This window comes from Podarcis melisellensis, assembly GCF_964234715.1.
Source record: "Podarcis melisellensis genome assembly, chromosome: 8".
NCBI classification, from domain to species: Eukaryota; Metazoa; Chordata; class Lepidosauria; order Squamata; family Lacertidae; genus Podarcis; species Podarcis melisellensis.
The window spans coordinates 72,874,734-72,894,608 of record NC_138540.1 but is presented as its reverse complement, the minus strand read 5'-3'; the positions used below and the strand labels follow the sequence as shown (position 1 = coordinate 72,894,608).

General features: G+C 46.8%; 1 protein-coding gene across 1 annotated transcript; it reads left to right on the top strand.

Annotated features, from left to right (window-relative positions):
* Positions 1 to 862: 862 nt before the first annotated feature.
* On the top strand, positions 863 to 19,276 carry LOC309375863 (alpha-tectorin-like; the record flags this gene model as incomplete). Its single annotated transcript, XM_081921782.1, has 15 exons — positions 863 to 868; positions 936 to 1,500; positions 1,861 to 2,462; positions 3,704 to 4,226; positions 5,147 to 5,346; positions 7,323 to 7,715; positions 8,318 to 8,604; positions 9,996 to 10,261; positions 11,380 to 11,499; positions 11,777 to 11,961; positions 13,546 to 13,709; positions 14,285 to 14,533; positions 16,091 to 16,253; positions 17,102 to 17,201; positions 18,207 to 19,276. 15 exons carry the CDS (start codon positions 863 to 865, stop codon positions 18,299 to 18,301), a joined length of 3,918 nt encoding a protein of 1,305 aa, XP_081777908.1. The 3' UTR covers positions 18,302 to 19,276.
* Positions 19,277 to 19,875: the final 599 nt, after the last annotated feature.

Sequence of the window (19,875 nt, the reverse complement as noted above, 5' to 3'; positions counted from 1 at the left end):
AGAGGAGGTCACAATTAAAAGAGTTGCTCGTCGACAAACATGCAGTAGAATGCTAATCATGCTCACTTAGCAGTAAGTCCCATCGCATTCCTGGTAAGTGCGTTAAAAGATTGCAGCCTTAGTTGTCATGCATAGGTCAAAACTGGAAGTAACAGCAGTAGTCATGTATGTCTGAAAAAGTGGCTGCCCCATTGCATAGTAAGATGTAGATATGGCATCTCAGGGCCCCTGCAGTTGTCCTTTTCCTTGTGCCTTCGTGATGATTTGTGCTCATGATAGCATCAGGTAATACACCATCCTCTTTTTAATACTGTTTGTGGCTACAGACATTTTGGGGTGGGTGTGCTTGTTGCTTTTCCATTGGTGCATGTCCCATAATGGCCTGCTGCAATCCTGTCGCTTTTCATACCATATATGCTCAGGGCAGAGGGTGTGTGGGCTGTCTTTTTCTTTCATTGCACTTCAGCTCAGGAATGCCCCTCTATGCAGCAATAAAGTGAATCAGAATGGGAAGCCCGGCAATATCCGAAAGGTTGCCAATCCTTGTAGAATGGCAGCTTAAGGAATGAATATGAAAATAGCAAACTAAAATGAGCAATGATTTCAGTATATTAAAAATCACACCAGTCAATTATCAATTAATCAATTATGAAATTGACCATGAAAAGTATTTTTTCTTTTCATTTTTTTTTCTTTTATCTTTTGTCTTTCTTCTTTTCCAGTTTGCATTCTGGAAAATTGTGTAGATAAAATGTTTTTATGTATGTTTATGTATTGTTTTTATTTCTTTTTTTCTTTCCATTTTTTGGTAACATTTAATAAAATTTTAAAATTAATTAAAAAAAACACCACACCAGTCAGCATGGGGGTAATTGTGGTCGGCACGGGGGTCTCAGTAGTTCCTAAAGGTTTCTGGCATCACCCTTTTGTCCTAGGTAAATGGCCTCCTGGCAAACCTGCCCCTCACTCTTGCATCAGGGAAGATCAACACCTACTTCAGAGGCTCATCCATCATCATCCAGACTGATTTTGGCCTCTTCGTTTCCTACGACTGGTCTTACTATGTGTCCGTTTCTGTTCCCGAAACCTATTCCGAGTCCCTCTGCGGCCTTGGTGGAGACTTCAATGGAAACCACCACGATGACTTCAGGACCCCCAACGGCTCCTTAGCTCAGGATGCCCTCGCTTTTGGTGACAGCTGGAAGGATGCCAACTCCCCATTCCACTGCACAGTGGTTGGGCTCCCGTTCTCATGCACCGAAACCGAGACAGCCCAGTTCAGATCTCAGGGCCGCTGTGGAATGATTAGCGATCAAAATGGACCCTTTAAAGAATGCCACAACCTTGCAGATCCTCAAATGCACATGGAGACCTGTGTGAAAGACCTGTGTGCCACTCAGGGCAGCCATAAGACCCTGTGCAGGGCCCTTCAGAGCTATGCTTGGCAGTGTCAGGTTCAAGGCATCACCATTCAGCCATGGAGGAAGATTGTCAGCTGTGGTAAGTGAGACTCCAAATAGTAGAGTTTTAAGGTGTCTTGTTGTATCGTCAACAGCTGGAATGGAAGTTTCCTCCCATTTTTCTTATTTTACCTACCTCTCCTTCATGGAGAGTATTCCCTAAATGGGGAAGAGCCATAGCTCAGTGATAGAACATCCGCTTTGCATGCACATCTCCAGTTTCAATCTCCAGCATCTCCAGGTCCTCTGTCTGAAAATCCTGGACAGCTGCTGCCATTTGGTGTCAACAATACTAAGATTAGATGGACCAGTGGTTTGACTGAGTATAAGTCAGCTTCATATGTTCTTATATATGTTTCTTTAACATTGCTGGAAGTGTTGCACTGTGTGTGTCTTTCAGAGCTGACCTGCCCATCGAATAGCAACTACGTGCTCTGTGGAACTGCTTCCCCAGCTTCTTGCTCACAACCACCTGTGCCCAAGAGTTTCTCACCTGCCTGTTTAGAAGGATGCCAGTGTGAAGCTGGCTCAGTGCTGAGTGGCACCGCCTGTGTGCTTCAGGAGCAGTGCGGCTGCAGCTACAAGGGCCGATACTACCTAAAAGGGGAAACATTCTTCCAGGAAGGAGAGAATTGCCATAAGATATACCGGTGTGATGAATCAGTCCATGCTGTCAGTGGCGCAGGGTCCTTATGCGGCCCCGGGCAATTTTGCAGTAGCCAGAATGGGGTGTACGGGTGTCACCCATTGTCAGACGGTACCTGTCAGGTTTCTGGGTTTCTCAGCTACATCACCTTTGATGGGCGGCATTATGGTTTCCATGGTGCCTCCACGACTGTCGTGGTTGAACTGTGTGGGGCACTGGAGTCCTTGCCATCTTTTAGAGTTGAGGTGAAGACCGAGAATGTGGCTGGAAATCCTTTACCTGTGATATCCGAAGTGCTTGTGCTAGCGAACAATACACAGATATCTCTGCAGAGAGAACACCAGGGTACTGTCAAGGTAAGAACGTAGGAGCCATGTTGGAGGTTAAACAGGAAAGGCCCGGGCCTGTGTTGAACATCTGCCTAAACTTATCCCCAGACTCAGCAGAGCAGAAAAGTCAGTGTGTGAAGGAGGGGAGAGAAGAGATGACCTTGGACTAGTCACACTTCTCTGAAGTCTCTCAGCCTCACTCACCTCACAGAGTGTTTGTTGTGGGGGAGGAAGGGGAAAGGAAAATGTTAGCCACTTTGAGATTCCTTTGGGTAGTGATAAAGCGGGATATCAAATCCAAAACTCTTCCTTCCCCAGCCCTTTCGGCTGTCATAGGGCTGCAGTTTTGGCATCAGGTTGTAGCAGAGGAGGAATCAGAAAGGACACGGGAGGACCACTCCATCAGCACGGCAGGGAGACAGCAACTTTTGACAACACTAGACATACACACAACATACAGACATGCTGGGCAGACAAACTACTCACAGCCTCCCCTTATCAGTGGGCAGTGTTCTGATAAGAGAGGGAGGAAGAAGAGGAGGAGGGATGTGATTGGCCCTTCCATGCTTCTCAAATGATCAGTCTGATGACCAAGGATGGAATGGTTTATGTCCTCGTCAGGATGCTGGGCTGAGCTGGGCAGATAGATTTAGGCACCTCCCCCCCTAGACCATGTCTTCCCTAAGTGTCCCTTTTTTTTGCTACCACCATAAAAATTGGGGTGGGCAGAGACAAATGTCCATGGGGAGGCAGATAGGTTAGGCCTGGATTAGGGCAGCGGTTAGCTGGTCTTAATGTAAGGCAAGTCAGTGTCATTATTCCCCATACAGAAGATTGGATGACTGAAGCTGAGAGAGAGAGAGTGGCTTCCCTCGTGAGTTTGTGACAGAGGTGAGATTCAAACCAGGAACTTTGTCGTTTGTTGCTCAGCTTCTTTGCCGCTGTGAACCCCAACCGTTGTTCCTCTGCTGCAGGATGCTCAGATTATCCTGATGGAGCTTCCCACATATGCTACGTGCTGTGCCAAGAGGAGGGCCGTGGCTTGTTGCAAGGGACATGGTTGCAGCCGCAGTAGAAAGGTGGTGGGGAAAGGGTTAAGCACATGCCCACATTGGATGTATATCCGCTGCAAAATCTTTTCTCCATGGCCACTTTGCAGCAAAGATGTGGTAACTGGGAACCCCTGACCCATCTTCACTCTGCGTAGTTTGGCCATTGAGGTTTCAGTTGGCAGGACTAACCTGCTTTTGTCGTTTCCTTTCATACAGATTGACGGTGTGGCTTTAAACCTCCCAGTGCAAATCCAGGCCCTGGGAACTGCCATTTATCAGCATGGCTTTTACACAACTTTAAAAGCAGACTTTGGGCTAACGGTGATCTATGACGTGGACCACGGTCTCCTTGTCACACTTCCCCCTCAATACCAAGGCCAGACCTGCGGGCTGTGTGGGAACTTTAATGGAGCTGTTGGTGACGATTTCCCATTGAAAAATAGCTCCACAACAAAAAACACGTCACATTTGGGTGACCTCGATGAATCTCGTGCCTCTAACTCCATGTTTGATCTCATCTGGTCAAAATCTATGTGCTGGATCATCCAGAATCCAGATGGGCCGTTTGCTTCTTGCCACTCCCAAGTTGATCCAGAGCCTTATCTGACCGACTGCATCTTTTACTTTCATCTCTCTGTCGGGGACAACGCCACCTTGTGCCGGTCCATTCAGACATACGTAATGGCTTGCCAGAGAGCCAATGTTACCATCTCACCTTGGAGGACAGAGACTTTCTGTGGTAGGCCGAAACCACTACTGCCTCACAATTTGGACTGCAGTATAGCTAATTTGATGTATTGCTTTTCTGTAACAAATTAGGCTTAAAACCAAGAGTTCTCAAATTGTGATCCGTGGACTACTGGTGTTCTACAGGGAGCCAGTGTGGTGTAGTGGTTAAGAGCGGTAGTCTCATAATCTGGTGAACTGGGTTCGCTTCCTTGCTCCTCCACATGCAGCTGCTGGGTGACCTTGGGCAAGTCACTCTTCTCTGAAGTCTCTCAGCCTCACTCACCTCACAGAGTGTTTGTTGTGGGGGAGGAAGGGAAAGGAGATTGTTAGCCGCTTTGAGACTCCTTCCGGTAGTGATAAAGCGGGATGTCAAATCCAAACTCTTCTTCTACAAGAAGAGTGATTCAGGTGGTCTGCAGAAAGACTGAAAAACAGTCAATAATATCTATACTTATGTTTGCACTTTATTTGTTGTCTGCCCCCATTACAATGGAGATTGAGACAGTTTTGACCAGGGGAAGAATATCAAACAGGCCAACAAGCACCTGGTCTGGGGCCTGTGATCTTTATAATATGGATAAGCACGCCCCCTTTTTTTCTGTCCTCCATCCAAACAAGCACGAGGTATTATAAAAGCATGAGGACGCTTTAGCTGAGATTTCTGTATTGCAGGGCATTGGACTAGAAGACCCTTGGGTCACTTCAAGGACACATTCCAGCCAGGGAAGAACACTCAAGGAGAGGGTGCACAACAGGGCTGGTGAGGGGTGAGGCCTGGAGAGAGTTCCAAGGGAGAGAGAGAGAGAGAGAGAGAGAGCTAAAAGACTGAATTTGGCCCCTTGTGTCTGTGATTTCCCATCTGTGCTTTGGACCTTCCCCTCCCTTAATGGCACTCTGCTTCTCATTCCATGTCTCTTCTTTCCTGAGCAGGCTTTGACTGCCCTGCCAATAGCCACTACGAGCTCTGTGGGCCTCCCTGCCAGGACGTCTGCTTCAGTGCTTGGATTAAGCCCCACTGCCTTCCTATGTGCATTGAAGGGTGTTTCTGTGACAGAGGGTACCTGCGCAGCGGAGACAGATGCATCCCAGAAGAGCAGTGTGGCTGTGTGCACAAAGGGCTGCATTATAAGGTGAGGGTCCACATCCCTGCTTTCCAGTGAATGTAGCCACAACAGGCTTTTTCTCTCCCTGCTGCCCTTAATCCTCAAATGGCTTCTGTTTACCTACAGTGCTCTGGAGTGATGCTTATACCTGTGATATTGTAGTAAATTAAAATGGCAGTTGCCTGGTACTGATTGGAGGAGAACTGGTGCTTCATTAGTCCACTGGGAGGACACCAGCATAAACAAGGAAGCCCACCAGAGGGCATTCTGCTGAGCGCCCCCTCAACCATGGAGCAGGCCCTGTGCTCCTCACTGAGTAGACACAGCTTGACAGTGGCCATATTTTGTTAAGTACAAGTGTTTAATTGACACTGAAATTGAGAATGCCTGTGTGTGTTGCTGAAAAGTTTCAACGCACGGGGAAATTCCATTGGAGTTTACTAAGTTCTCTGGGCTCTTTAATGGGTTGATAATTAACTTTTGTTGTTCTCTCTAGCTAACATGGGAGTGTTTAACGTTAGATCACATGGGAGGCTATTGAATTGCAAATCTGCCATCTTGGAAGGGTGATGGCTCTAGTTCTTTGTTTCAAGGCTTAGTGGGAATAGAAATGTGTGAAAGAGTCTCCTGAAGGGAAAGAAAACAGCTCCAGGCAAAATGGAGGCTTTAGGAAAGAGAATGACCTGTGCTTCTAGGTCTGTTTGGAATTAGCTTTTATTTCTAGGATGCTGAACTTAGGATGCTAGACAGCACAAGATACAGTGGTATCTTAGTTCTCAAATGTTATGTACTGAGTTGAATATGATCCAAACTGCAGCAGTCTGATTGGTCCTAGAACAATACGATCCAAAATGCAGCAGTCTGATTGGTCCTAGAACAATAGGATTCAGAATGCAGCAGTCTGATTGGCCCTAGAACAATGCAGCAGTATGATTGGTTGGCAGGAGCCACCCAATCCAGCTCCAGATAGAAGTGAATCCACAACCTGATTGGCCTACAGGAGAATTCCGGAATTAGCCAATCACGTGCAGCCCATTGTGTAAATAATGTATATAAAGCAGATACTTTGAGGGGACTTTCATTCCCTCCTCACCACTATGAGCTGAATAAAGAGCATGAAATCACTTTGCGACTCTGAGTATATTTCATCAAATTTAATCTGTTCCGGAAATCCGTTCCAAAACCAAAGCGTTCCAAAACCAAGGCGCGCTTTCCCATAGAAAGTAATACGAAATGGATTAATCCATTCCAGACTTTTAAAAACAACCCCTAAAACAGCAATTTAACATGAATTTTACTATCTAACAAGACCACTGATTCATAATATGAAAGCAATAATCAATGTACTGTACTATAAAATAATTAAGATAGTATTGTAGATGATAAAAAAAATTTTAAAAAAAAATCTTACCTGCACTGATGATAGTCATTGTTGGGGGGGGGGCTTTTATCCATTTCCGCAGTCACACAATCAATCAGTAGCTAAACTGGGTTTCACACAGTCACAAAAACAAATTAACCGAAAAAACCTCAAAAACCAAAACACAAAAAAATTAGCAAAAACAAAAGTGCCAAAGCTAATCCATTCTAGAAGTCTGTTTGACTTCTGAAATGTTCAAAAACCAAGGCACAGCTTCTGAATGGTGCTGGCGCCCCAGAAACATTAGCTGACAGCCGTATTGGACATTCGGCTTCCAAAAAACGTTTGAAAACCGGAACGCTTACTTCCGGGTTTTTGGCATTGGGAACCAAGGCATTTGAGTACCAAGGTACCACTGTATCATATGGAATGACTTGGGTGTGTCTTTAATGTTTTTGTTATGTTTTGAAGAAAGTTCTGCAAGTAAAGTTTTGAAACAAACAAAAGGGTTCGATGTTTATTCTAAAAGGAATCAGGGTTGCGGTTTTGTTGTTGTTGTTGTTTGCATCCAGTCACTTCATGCTGTGCACCATTAATATCTGTAGCAAATCTTTTAGCTCACAACCTTCCATTATGCTTGTAGATTGGGGAGCGGGTCTGGCTCCCTGGTTGCCGTGAGAGGTGCATCTGTGACGGCCCTTCTGACTTCCGCTGTGTCCCAGCCAGCTGTAACCTCGGCCACAAGTGTGCTGCGAAGAATGGGAAGCTAGGCTGCCATACACGGTGGGGAACCTGCACAGTCACTGGGGACCCTCACTACTTCACCTTTGATGGGGCTGTGGCGCATTTCCAGGGCACTTGCGCCTATGAGATCTCCAGGACTTGCCACCCCTCCCCTCCCTTCTTCTACCGGGTTGTTGCAGAGAACAGGCACCAGGGAAACCCGCGGGTGTCTTTTGTGAGCCGAGTGGAAGTCTGGCTGAAGAATGAAACGCTGAGCTTTCATATAATCCTAGGGAGTGGCCAAACAGCAGAGGTACGTGGAAGATTTCTGGATATGGTGCATAGTTATTTGTGGGGGGTTGGAAATGCTTTTATCCTGCTTTATATTCTCCGGAGGCTCTCAAAACTGCTTACAGAAAATGCAATAAAAATGATGTCAGAGTTTGGTATCGGGAACAGCAATTGCCCAATGGTGACAGAATTACTTAGGTGGCATTCCTGCCCATCTCACCCTTGTTGGTTTCCCACCTCCTCCTTAAGGCTACTTTATGCTGGCACCATTTTATTTATCTGCTTAGTCAGATTTGGTATTTATTTAGTGCCCCACTTGAATTTCGTTTTAGCTGCCTTCGCAATTGCATTTTTTGTCGGTGTTTTTCTAATTAAAAAATTCACATTGTTACGGGTTAGTTTTCCTTTTAGCCACACTCCTATTGTCAGCTCCCTTAGGCATTTATCAGATGGAGAGCTGGGAAAGAAGCTTGCTTCAATAAATCACAATTACAATGAGGTCCTGGGAAACAATTTCAGTGCAATTGAACTGAATGACGAAATCTGTACTTTGTTGTGAAATGATCACAGGTGGCTACAAACCTTTCTTTGGCACATCTGATATGCTTACTGCCTCAATCACAGGTCAACCAGGAAAGAGTGCAACTACCCCACAGCCTGGGAGCCCTGGGTGCTATTTCCAAGGTCAAAAACATTGTGACAATAAAAACAGTAGCCGGTGTGGAGATCCAATACAACGGCCGCCACACACTCTTTATCCATGCAGGACCAGAACACCAGGGGAAGCTGTGTGGAATGTGTGGGAATTTCAACGGCATCCGTAGAGACGATAAAGTCCTGCCTGATGGAAGCAGAGCCCAGAATGACTTGCAGTTTGGGAATGCCTGGAAAACAGATACAAGCCCAACGGGGTAAGAGGGGTCGATATTGCAGCGTTTAACACTTCGTTGGTCTTTTCGTGGCATCATCTTTACAGTCCGATGAATGCTGATGCCTTGGTGCGAAGGGAGCGATGTACAGAATATCTCTTCCCCCTCAGTTTTCTCTCTCTGCTCAGCAAGGTGTGGTGTGGCGTAAGGCACAGGCAATAAGAGCGTTCAGGTGAGCTGTACTGAGCACATCCTCAGTATTCAGCTCAAGCCACCAAATGGTTCAGTACAGCCAGCGTTTCTCAAGTCAGTTTCAAACCAAGCTAACTTCAAATCACATGTAGCAGAGATGGCTTATTTAGCTAGAGTCTGTTTTAAACCATGACCTCTAAACAAGATTAGTAGGAAATAAAATGAGTGGTAACAAAGCTTTTCTCTTGGTCACACTGAAGTAAAGATGTCTGAGAATTCCAGTGGAAATGGAAACATAAGTGGAAATGGCCAGTGTTTGCTTAGTTGTCCGAAGTGCAAAATAAAAATCTACCTGGTGAATATATGGTAATAATAATAATAATAATAATAATAATAATAATAATAATAATAATTTATACTCCACTCTGGGCGGCTTTCAACAAAGATTAAAAATAAATTAAAACTGCTGCTTTAAGTCAAGTAATACATAATTGATTACATCACCCCTATTTGCATTGTATTCCCTTTGCACTGAAATGAACAGAACAACATAATTTATGTTGGGGCAAGAGAGAGAGAGAGAGAGAGAGAGATATTCCTGGTTGTCAAGATCCAAGTTTGGGGCAAGTACGTTTTGGGGAGAAGACTCCAGCAGTGATTTAAAAACACAAAATATCCAGCAAAATAAAACATAGAAAATGTGCATTTTAAAATTCCCTTCAAAGTTTTCCACTTCCTCCAGCATAGGAAAGGACCATAGTTTGGTAAGTTAAAATGGTTTACAGTACTTACAAACTCTCCAAAGGTCAGATTCATGTGCTTTTCTATAGAGCATTCAGAAAAAGTTTCATAGGCAGTAAAACTTAGCTTAGTTCCAAAATGGTGAAAGTTCCTAAATTATTGGTATAGGAACTTAAGAGCGGCTAGTGAGAGCCATGTGGCTGAGCTGGAGCAACTAGCTCAAATCTCTTCACACACTGAGCTGGATTACCAGTTTCCTCCAGAAGGGAAGTGACATAGCTAAGCCTGGCAGGACAGCTTCCTCTATGGTGTTAACCCTTTCATGCATTAATTAAACTTAAACCAGCCTCATAGAACCAACATGCTTATCCCACAATGCCAATGTAATTTGCATGCAAGCCCAAGGTTTGCCCAGGCTCTTTCCTTTTCATGCCCAACTCTGGCCAGTGACCATAGAAAGGCGTCTGCTGGGACTAAAACCTCCTGTCTTTACTTTTCAGGTGCTTGGATGACACTGTAGCACTAGAGCCATGCAAAGATCCCCAGGAATATGAAGAGGTCTGTGGGGTCCTGGTTAACAAATCAGGACCATTTGCTGAGTGCCACTGGCATGTGGACCCTTCTCCTTTTTATTTGTCCTGCTTATATGACTTGTGCCATTATGGGGTGGCTAATGGCATGTTGTGTGTGGCCCTCAGCGCTTACGAGGAACTGTGTCTTCTTCATGGAGTCCACGCCAGTGGCTGGAGAGCAGCTGCCCGGTGCCGTGAGTTCCAATTTCATCAGCTATCTGTCCATCTTGGGGGAAACTGGGGTTAAAGGGGCTTCCAGATTCTCATACTTTCCATGTGGGATTCAGTTACAAACTGGCAAATTCGGGTTGTGCAATTATAGCAGATCAGGATGTCTTATCCACCTTCCAAATGTTCAGACTTTGCAACAAGAAAAGTGGCAGGGGGATACACTGGAAAGTGTGGGGTAATATTTGCTTTGATGCAACTTCATCTAACCTCCCCACAAACAAATCAGAATGAATGCTGAATAAATAAATGGTGGACATTATCTGATCTCCCTTCAAACAAAACAAGACCAATACTTCTTAGAGAGGTTTTCTGGAAGCACCCTAAGTCTATTAACTAGAAAGGGATGGAAAACCAACCTTTGTGACTACACAGGGTAATTAAATGTAGGTAAAAACAATCCTCGGAAAGTCTGCTGTGCTGGTGCGAGGCTTGTAATTTCTTCAGTTAGTGCTGCCGCTGACAGACTTCCCCTACTTTCTGTGTCCCTGAACTCTTAGACTTCCTCAGAGCAGGGGTTGACTAACCATTGCCAGATAGAGGGCTGCATTCTAACCCTTGGGCCCTATTGAGATTTCCCCTACAGCCAAACTGGCTTTCACTTCCACCCCAGAGGCTGGAATGTTTATCAGCATTCCGTGACTTGCCTTGCCTTTCTCCCTCAGCAATCACAAAAGATAATGAACATCATGATATTTAAATCACTGGCTAGAGGTGTGTGTGTGTAACTCTCTGTGTGTGGTATCTTTAAAAACTGTAAACATTTGAAATATTCCTCTCTGTAGCTTGCGTAGTTTGAACACCCCCATCCCCCTACTTCTTCAGTACACACAAGCTCACAGGAATAGAGGGAGTTCCTCAGTATGTGGAACCATCAGGAGAAGACTTTGGAGCAAAGGTAGAAGGCCCCATTCAGCAATATAAGCAAGTTGCCCCCCCCCACATCCACCCAGGTCTGTGGCTTACCACTTTGTGAAGCAAGGAAAGTAATGCATGCTATGATCCCTCCGTGTGAAGTTCAGAGTCTGCAATTACCTAAGACCACCGCTGATTCCTGCAACTAAACCTGTTCCTCTTTCTCTAGCCGCAACGGACCCCTGCCTTGACTTGGCATGCGGAGACAATGAATGGTGCGGTGAGAAAAATGGGAAATGGGGCTGCTTCTGCCACAGAGATTATAGCCCTGCCAAACGGGCTTCTTATGGTAAACAAGGACCACAGCTTTTCCTTTTTTGTCTTTGCATTTGCCTTTGAAACATGGACTTGCTTCGTGTTACATAATGTCGGTATTCACACATTCCCCCGGTGCCGCGCCGTCAAACCGAGGGCCGCATGTGTGGGTCCCGACCATCCCAGAGCGGCCCTCGTCTTGCCACGCGCTGGAGGGCTCCAGCTCCAGCAACAATATCTTCAGTTGTCACCTGCAACAACCCAGCTGTCAGAAACAGGGCCAGGCTGCCAAATTCCTTTTCTCCCTCCAGATTACCGGCTGACATGCGGTGGCAGCAACAGTGCCGTGTCGCTCTCCCGCTGCCTGCTCTTCGCCGATGGATTCCCCGCCGAGGAACTGCATTTGGCAGATCCCACCTGCGCTGGCACGCTTGTCGGAGACAGGCTCCTCTTCTACTTTGATACTGTGCAGAAGACCTGTGGGACCACAATGGAGGTGGGGAGAATTATCCAGCATAAAGCCTCCCCTCTCCCCACCCCGCTCATGAAGGAACACTTGACAGATATCCCAATGTGCAGCTGCTGCTCCAGTAAAAAAAAAGCCTCTCTGCTGAAATAGGTAGCAGCAAGGCTATGCAAAATATCTCTGCCTGACTGAGATGCTAGAAAGCTGTTTGCCGTCAGAGTAGACAGATGAGATGAGCAAATAATATAAGCAGAAGTCAGTTTCCCATGTCTGTACCAGGGATCAGTGGCGTAGCGTGGGGGGTGCAGGGGGGCCGGCCGCACCGGGCGCAACATCTGGGGGGGCGCGCTCGCACTCGCAGCTCTCTGCCCCTACCTGGCTCACTCACTCTCTCACACTGCAGTGCTGGCTGTGCGAATCCGAGCCGAGCTGCCGGGTCGCCGCCCACTGTGGAGGGGGGGGGGTGTGCCAGGCGTGTGGTGCTTAGAGAGAGCGAGGGACTATCTGGGGGAGGGACATTGCAGCAGTCGCCCAGCGCAGCGCTGAGCGTGGGAGAGAACCACACCAGACCAGCCCAGGCAGCAGCAAGAAGAAGCTGGCAGCGGCGGCAGGTTAGGGGTTAGGGGGCGCAAATTACTTGCCTTGCCCCGGGTGCTGACAACCCACGCTACGCCGCTGCCAGGGATGTCCAACCAGTAGATTATGATCTACTGGTAGATCCCTGATTGAACCTGGTAGATCGCGGGATCCTTATTATGTACAAATGTTACGGGGGGGGGGAGCTAAAAAAAAACCCTGTGCAATCCTTTCCCCCAAAATTCTAACAACTCTGGGCACTTCACTCCTAAAAAAAGCTCAGCAACTCTGGGCAACCCACCCACCCCACGCACGCTCCTCCTCCCTCCAATGACAATGGGTAGATCACTGCCAGTTTTTTTTATATACTGGGAGTAGATCACAGTCTCTTTGGAGACTGTCTATACCATCTGCCATCTGATCCTTTTAACCAGAGATGGTGTGACCCTGGTACTTTCTGCATGTAGCAATGAGCTATGACCCAGCCTCAAATAGACTTCATAAAAAGCAAGATTCTGGCGTGTAGCACTGTGGTCTAAACCACTGAGCCTAGGACTTGCCGATCGGAAGGTCGGCGGTTCGAATCCCCATGATGGGGTGAGCTCCCGCTGCTCAGTCCCAGCTCCTGCCAACCCAGCAGCTCAAAAGCACGTCAAAGTGCAAGTAAATAAACAGCAGAAAGGTAAACGACATTTCCATGCGCTGCTCTGGTTTCACCAGAAGTGGCTTGGTCATGCTGGCCACATGACCCAGAAAAACTGTCTGGGGACAAACGTCGGCTCCCTCGGCCAGTAAAGTGAGATGAGCGCCACAACCTCAGAGTCGTTCGCGGCTGGACTGAACTGTCAGGGGTCCTTTACCTTTACCTTTAGCCTCTGATACCTAACTGGCTTACACTAAGGGAGATATTGGTATTATTTCCAGACTCCTGGAGTCTGGGAGGAAGGACGCTGCCAAAGCAAGGAAGGAAAATCTGCCCTCTGTGTCCGCTTACGTTGCAGTGGGCCTCACAAAGTTCTTTCCTTGCATTATTTCCAGATCAACACAACCCATGCCATCTACTTCAATGCAGTGGAGGGCCGTGTGGAGAACACCTACGGAGGGGTGATCAGCAGGGATCGCTTTCTCTTCCTGCGCTTCTCCTGTGCCTACCCGCTGAACATGAACCTTTCAATGGCATCTGCCATCCATCCCATCCAGGAGTGAGTTCGGCTGGAAGGACAGGACAGAGAAGCCAAATGCCCCAATGCAGGATTTCACATCCTTGTAATATTTGCGTCTTTCCAGCGTTGGCTCCAGCAGCACCTGGTCCCTTGCAGAGAGCTGTCTTTGTATCCTCTCACTGTGCTCCTCTCCATCTTTCCTTGCTTGCATCTTTCAGTTGCAGAGGCCTTTCTGTGCCTCTTCCACTCGCATGGCTTCAAATACTCCAGGCCTTTTACCTAGGTTCACCATGTTGGCTCCAAAGTTCTTTGTTCCTTTGCTCTTATTTGCTTCAAATTTAGGTACCTTTGCATTCCTCTATCATAAGAATCTACTTTCTGGACCAGACTGAAGGCCTCCCAATTCAGTACTCTTGACTCCAACAAAGGCCAAGCAGAGTTTTCCCACCCTCAAAACATTGCTCTTGTGTCCTTCCATCCTCCTGCTTTTCAAATCTTCCTTCTTCCTCACTCTTCATCTCCCATCAGTCCTCTTCCTGAGCCCAAGAAAGTGCAGTGCTGCCCTGTTGCTTGCTCCAGCATTGTAACTCTCTTATGTTTTACCCCTTTGATAGCATCATTAACACCACTCTCACCTCCGGCCAAGGGAGCTACCAGACCACCATGACTTTGTACCAAGACCCTCAGTACAGCCATCCCTTCACCCAGAGCCCTATCCTACTCACTGTCAATCACAGGGCCTATGTGGGCATCAGCATTTCGGGGGCAGACGCCACCCGCTTTGTACTGACCTTGTCGTCGTGCTGGGCCACACCGGACAAAGACGCCTCCTCCAGCATTCGGTGGGATATCATCACCAACCAGTAAGCTGCTTGCCTCTTCCTGTTTGTGTGGTCTGCTCGAAAGGGAACAGGGCTTACTAACTGGAGGAGACAGGCAGGGAGAAGAGAGAATTCATAGCACTGGAGAACAGGGGATGAGAATCGGGAGGACACTTGGGTTTGGCTGTTAATGCCTTTTTGACATCGACCATGGGCTGAAGGCCAGGACAGTTGGCATGAAAGGGTAGCTAGAGAAGAAAGCCACAGCATTCAAGCTGAATACAGTGGTACCTCGGGTTAAGAACTTAATTTGTTCTGCAGGTCCGTTCTTAACCTGAAACTGTTCTTAACCTGAGGTACCACTTTAGCTAATGGGGCCTCCCGCTGCCACTGTGCCACACCGCCACACGATTTCTGTTCTCATCCTGAAGCAAAGTTCTTAACCCTAGGTAATATTTCTGGGTTTGCGGAGTCTGAAACCTGAAGCGTCTGCAACCCGAGGTACCACTGTATGTATTAAGAAGGGGAGAAGTAGAGGGACTGCAGTGTAGCAGAACAAGAACCTAACTTGAATATTCTCTTAACTGAGGATCAAACTAGAAATGATGTTATTCATATATTTAGTCCCTGCGTGTCTGTTTTTCTTAAAACAAAACATATAAGTAGTTGCTATAGCCACCTCAATCTGGGTAAATAACATTCCGGGCAGGGAGGGGGGAGTCTTAAACTCTTGCCCCCACTATGATCCTGATCAGAAACTGAGCCCTCCACACTTACACACCCAGAGCCAGGCAGAGGCCCAGGCCAGATAGATAATGTGTCCCCCCCTTTTTTTTTACCCTGTGGATAACTGAAGTCTTATAAATAAGTAAGTGTATAAATAATTTTCACAAAAGTTATGCTGACAAATAATTTTATTTCAAGGTTTGAACCGTGTCTGCATATAAAGACAAAATGGAAAATACAGATAAATATGCTGACCGAGGTCCCCTTTGGAATCGGAGGCCCGGGCCAAATAGCCCATATGGCACCCCCCCCCATCTAGGCCTGTACACACCTGACGTCTTCAATGCAGAGAGCTCCCTTCCCACTGCAAAGGGGAGCTGCAGTTCCAATTCAGACCACAGGGTTAAAGGCTCTCTCCTCCCTGTCCATGTCGTGGTCTTGATCCCTTTCTGGCTCCCGCGTATAAAATTTATGGGGAAGGAAAACACAGCCCAAGGGATGAAAGGGATGAAAATGCTCCTTATTAAGGCCTGGGTCTCAGAAACTGTGGTGCAACATCTGGAGTGCCCCTCTGCCCATCATCCCTTGAAGTTGCAGAGATCAAGTATGAAAACGCCTCTACGTGAACCAGCCTAATGTGATTTCTCAGCTGATGATCAGTCAACACTCAGCGACTCCTAGCTGAATGTCAGGATTGTCTTAATGGAAGATTGTTGTGATGACCTTGGATGGACATGAAAGTCTTGCGGAGGATCTTTTGCACCTGCGAGTTCAGTCAAACGAGTGATAAACTTGCACAGGTGAACAAGCCCTTGGTCTCACCAGGCCCCTGCAACTCTCAATCCTCTGCCCTATGCCACCTTCTCATTGCAGGTGTCCAAACCCTCGAGACGGCACCATGGTAGTTGAAAAGGATGCCATGTCCCTCACTGGCCATTTCTCCTTCAGTGTCTTTGCCTTCATCCCAGATTTGGAGGAGGTGTACCTGCACTGTCGTATCCGCCTCTGCAGCTTCCTTACCGCCAGGTGTACCGTGGTGAGTTAGGAAAAGGAGGAACCGCAAACTAAGTCTGGCTCCAGGTTTGAGCGGGGCATAGTGGGCTCCTCCCGTGCCAATGGGTTGCCCTGGTGTTGTGGACTTACCTGGCGGCAGAAGCAGAGTTCTTTCCACTCCTATAGAACCATTTAAGTTTCCCACAATGCCCCCACCATAGTGTCATTCTGGGGTATTGTAGGAAATCAAAATGGTGGTCAGTTTCTCATAGTTCCCTGGGAAATATCAGTGGCATTTAAATGGCAGCTGAGCGACTCCAGTGCTCAGAATGGAGTGCCGGTTAAAGGAGTACCTAGGGCAGGCATCAGCAGTGGTTACCTGTTGGGAGTCTGGGGCCTTGGCAACTGCCCAAGGATGTTGCATGCTGACACAGGGTCAAGGTTTCTGAGTCAGATCAGGCCAAGGCAACAGCTTTGAGAGCTGGTGGTAGCCCTCATAGCCTCACCTGGGAGAGAGATTAAGATCAGAGAGGGGGGAAATTACCCAGGCGGTCTTGACTTGTGTTAAAATCTAGATATGATCCTGACATACCTGCATCAACCTGGACAGAAAACAGACTGGCAATGGGCTGGGAAATTAGCCTGGCTGTCATCTTGGTACCCACGGGAGTGCTGAGACTACAGAGCTAACCAATGCAGAATCCTCTAGACCAGCCTTTCTCAACCTTGGGTCCCCAGATGTTGTTGGCCTACAACTCCCATCATCCCTAGGTAGCAAGGCCAGAGCTCAGGGATGATGGGAGTTGTAGTCCAACAGCATCTGGGGATCCAAGGTTGAGAAACACTGCTCTAGACAAAACAATGAGGTTCCATTTCCTCCCTTTCTTTCAGAATTGTGACAAGCCAGGCCCTGCGATTGCTGGAAGGAAGCCTCCATCGGGCATTGTCTCAGCTGGCCCTTTCTTGAGATATGATGATTCTCTTGATCAAGGCAAGACACTTTCATCTCGGCACAAAGGCCCTCTTGGCACCTGGGCCCTGCCTGCCATTGACTGTTCTCACAAACAATGCTAAGAGAATCTTTCTGCCTCTCCCATGACTGTGGCGCAGGGCGGGGGTGCTGCTGTTTTCTTCCCCAGGTTGTAAATTAGATTAATTCAGCAAGGAACATGAGGAACAGAAAGTTTGATTTAACACATTGAATTAAGAATAATAATTCTGGGGTGTTTGTGTGCCAAAGAAATGCAGCTTGTTAATTTTAAATGACACAGCAGGTGTGTAATTTCCATTTCCTGCAAGCAGACATAGCATTAACAATGTTCATTAGTGACAGGAGTTCATCTTACATCTTAGGATAGCGTTCAAACAGTGAAAATCTGGACAGCTTTTTTTTTTATGTTAGTTTTAGTTTTGCTCAAAGTTATTGCATTTTATTTTATTTTTTGCAAAATCACTTTTTTGAGGCATTTTTAAGGAAAATTGCAAAAATGGCACTGCTCTACATCCAGATTTCCCCAAACATATTGCCAATTTCCACCCGGACACTGCTGCCAACTGCAGTACGTCTGGAAAATTCTGGACGTATCACAACCCTATCTTAGGCGAGCACAGCATTGGGGCTTGAACCAAAAAGAAAATTTGCAAATATTCAGCTTTGACATTTTGTCATTCAAACTGTGAATGCAAAACTTTAAAATCCGAGCCTTTGATATAGGTTGGCTTCAGTTGTAAAGACACAGAAATTTGGGGAACTAGTTAGTTTTAACTGTGGTTAATTAATAAGCTTAGGTGTTAAAGTGCTGTTAAAACAAATCACAGCTGCATTTGTCAAACACTCCTGTCAAAATGTACGCCTAGGTGGACCTGAAACACTTTGTGCCTTCTGAAGCACTTTCTAAGTGCGATGCAGCAGTATCCCCCTGCGAGGCTTGTCTCAAATTATCTGCCAGTAACTGGACAGGGAAGCTGATTGATAGCCATCTCTTCCTCTCTGCAGGGCTCCGGCTGGCCGCCAAAAGCTGCACTGCACCCTCCTTCACCATTCTGCCTGTGCTGCTCAGTGCCATAATTTCCTGCAACATTTTCTGCTAACGCCTTTAATCCCAGACAAGGTTCTTGCTGGGAATATGGCTCACGGAGAGATGGAGATGGGTCTTGAAATTCACCATTCCAGCAGGATTCCTGCTGCTGCTGCTGCTGCTGCACATGCTGACACCCTCCCAATTTCTGCTGTGAAGGCAGAGCCCATGAGTGGAGATAGAAGCCTGCTGTTGTTTACATCAGGGGTGGGGAACCTCAGGCCCCTGGGACTCTAACCAAGCCACACACCCTCTTCCTGGGCCAAACATTTCACCAGCCCTGCTTCACATATTCCTTAAGTGTTTGTTTTTTGTTGCTCTGCCTCTGGGTTTGCCCTCCACTGGCTTGTGTCCTACAGAAGACTGCCCAGAAGGGAATGCAGCCCTGAAAAATGTCTGCCACCCCTGGTTTACACAATCTCTTTGGGACCAAACTTGGTGCAGTACTATTCAAGCAATTAGCAACCATGCTGATGATGCTTTAAATATATATATATAAGCAGGTATTGGTGGGAAGTGTTTTTTGGAATCTGGGTAGCCTACTAATTTAAATAACAGCCCTGATCCAGATTGGGATTACAGTGGAGAGCAGAATGATAAAGCCTCTGTATCCCTGCTTGCCAGAGTCATGATCTGCAAAACACAGCCTACCTCTGGTTTGTTTTTGGTTTTTTACCTTGAAAATAAAACAAACAATTGCTACTTGTGCAAATGGTGTCCTCTCTAGTTTGGCCCTTAACTGAAGATGACAGTGAGCAAATCCAAGTGCCTCTGCTCTTTCAAAGGGTTTTCTTGCTTTGTTTTAATGTGTAACACTACAGATGGAATGAGCTGCTAACTGGCTAGGGGAGGAAACTCACCTGGATTGCTCCAGCGTGTCTGGATTTTTTAACTGCTGAAGCTAAACATGCTCACCTTCTAATTGCTGCAGGTGAAGCATTTAAACAAGCAATGGTGCACCCACATGCCCTTTGCAGCCCTAGCTGAAATCCTGAAAGTGGGGTTAGAGTTTAATGCTGCTTTTGCATTTCCCTGCATTGGTAACTCAAATGCTGATCCTGCAGTGGTCAGAAATGCACAATGGATTCAAAAGTGTCTCTCTGCCATTCTGTCCCATATTGGCAATTCACTGGCATGGTGACTCGTTCTAAAATTAGGCTTTAATCCTGTGTGTACACTTCCTTTCTGGCAGCCACAGCCATGGAGCTCTGCTTCCTCACACCTGTCTCATCAGCAGCTCCGGGGCTTATTTGGACTTCTCCAACACACGTTAAAGTTACCCTTCTCTGCTGTACATCTTCTGGCAATGTATATGACTGTACAGACATGCCTGCCATCCTCATCATATTTATCTTGGGACTAGTGGTCCCTTCCACTTTGTGGTGTTGGGAAGCAAGAGAAAGGCTGCTCAAATCTACTTTCAGAGCTTTGCATCGCCCTCTGAATCTTTTCCAACATCCTCTTGCTGATTCCCTCCATCCTTCCCTTTGAGTTTAGTATCATCCTGCTTCCCATCTGTGCAGGATTATGCATCACTGAACCTTTGCTGCAAGGTGCTGATACAATCCTGACCAGATTTTATTTTTT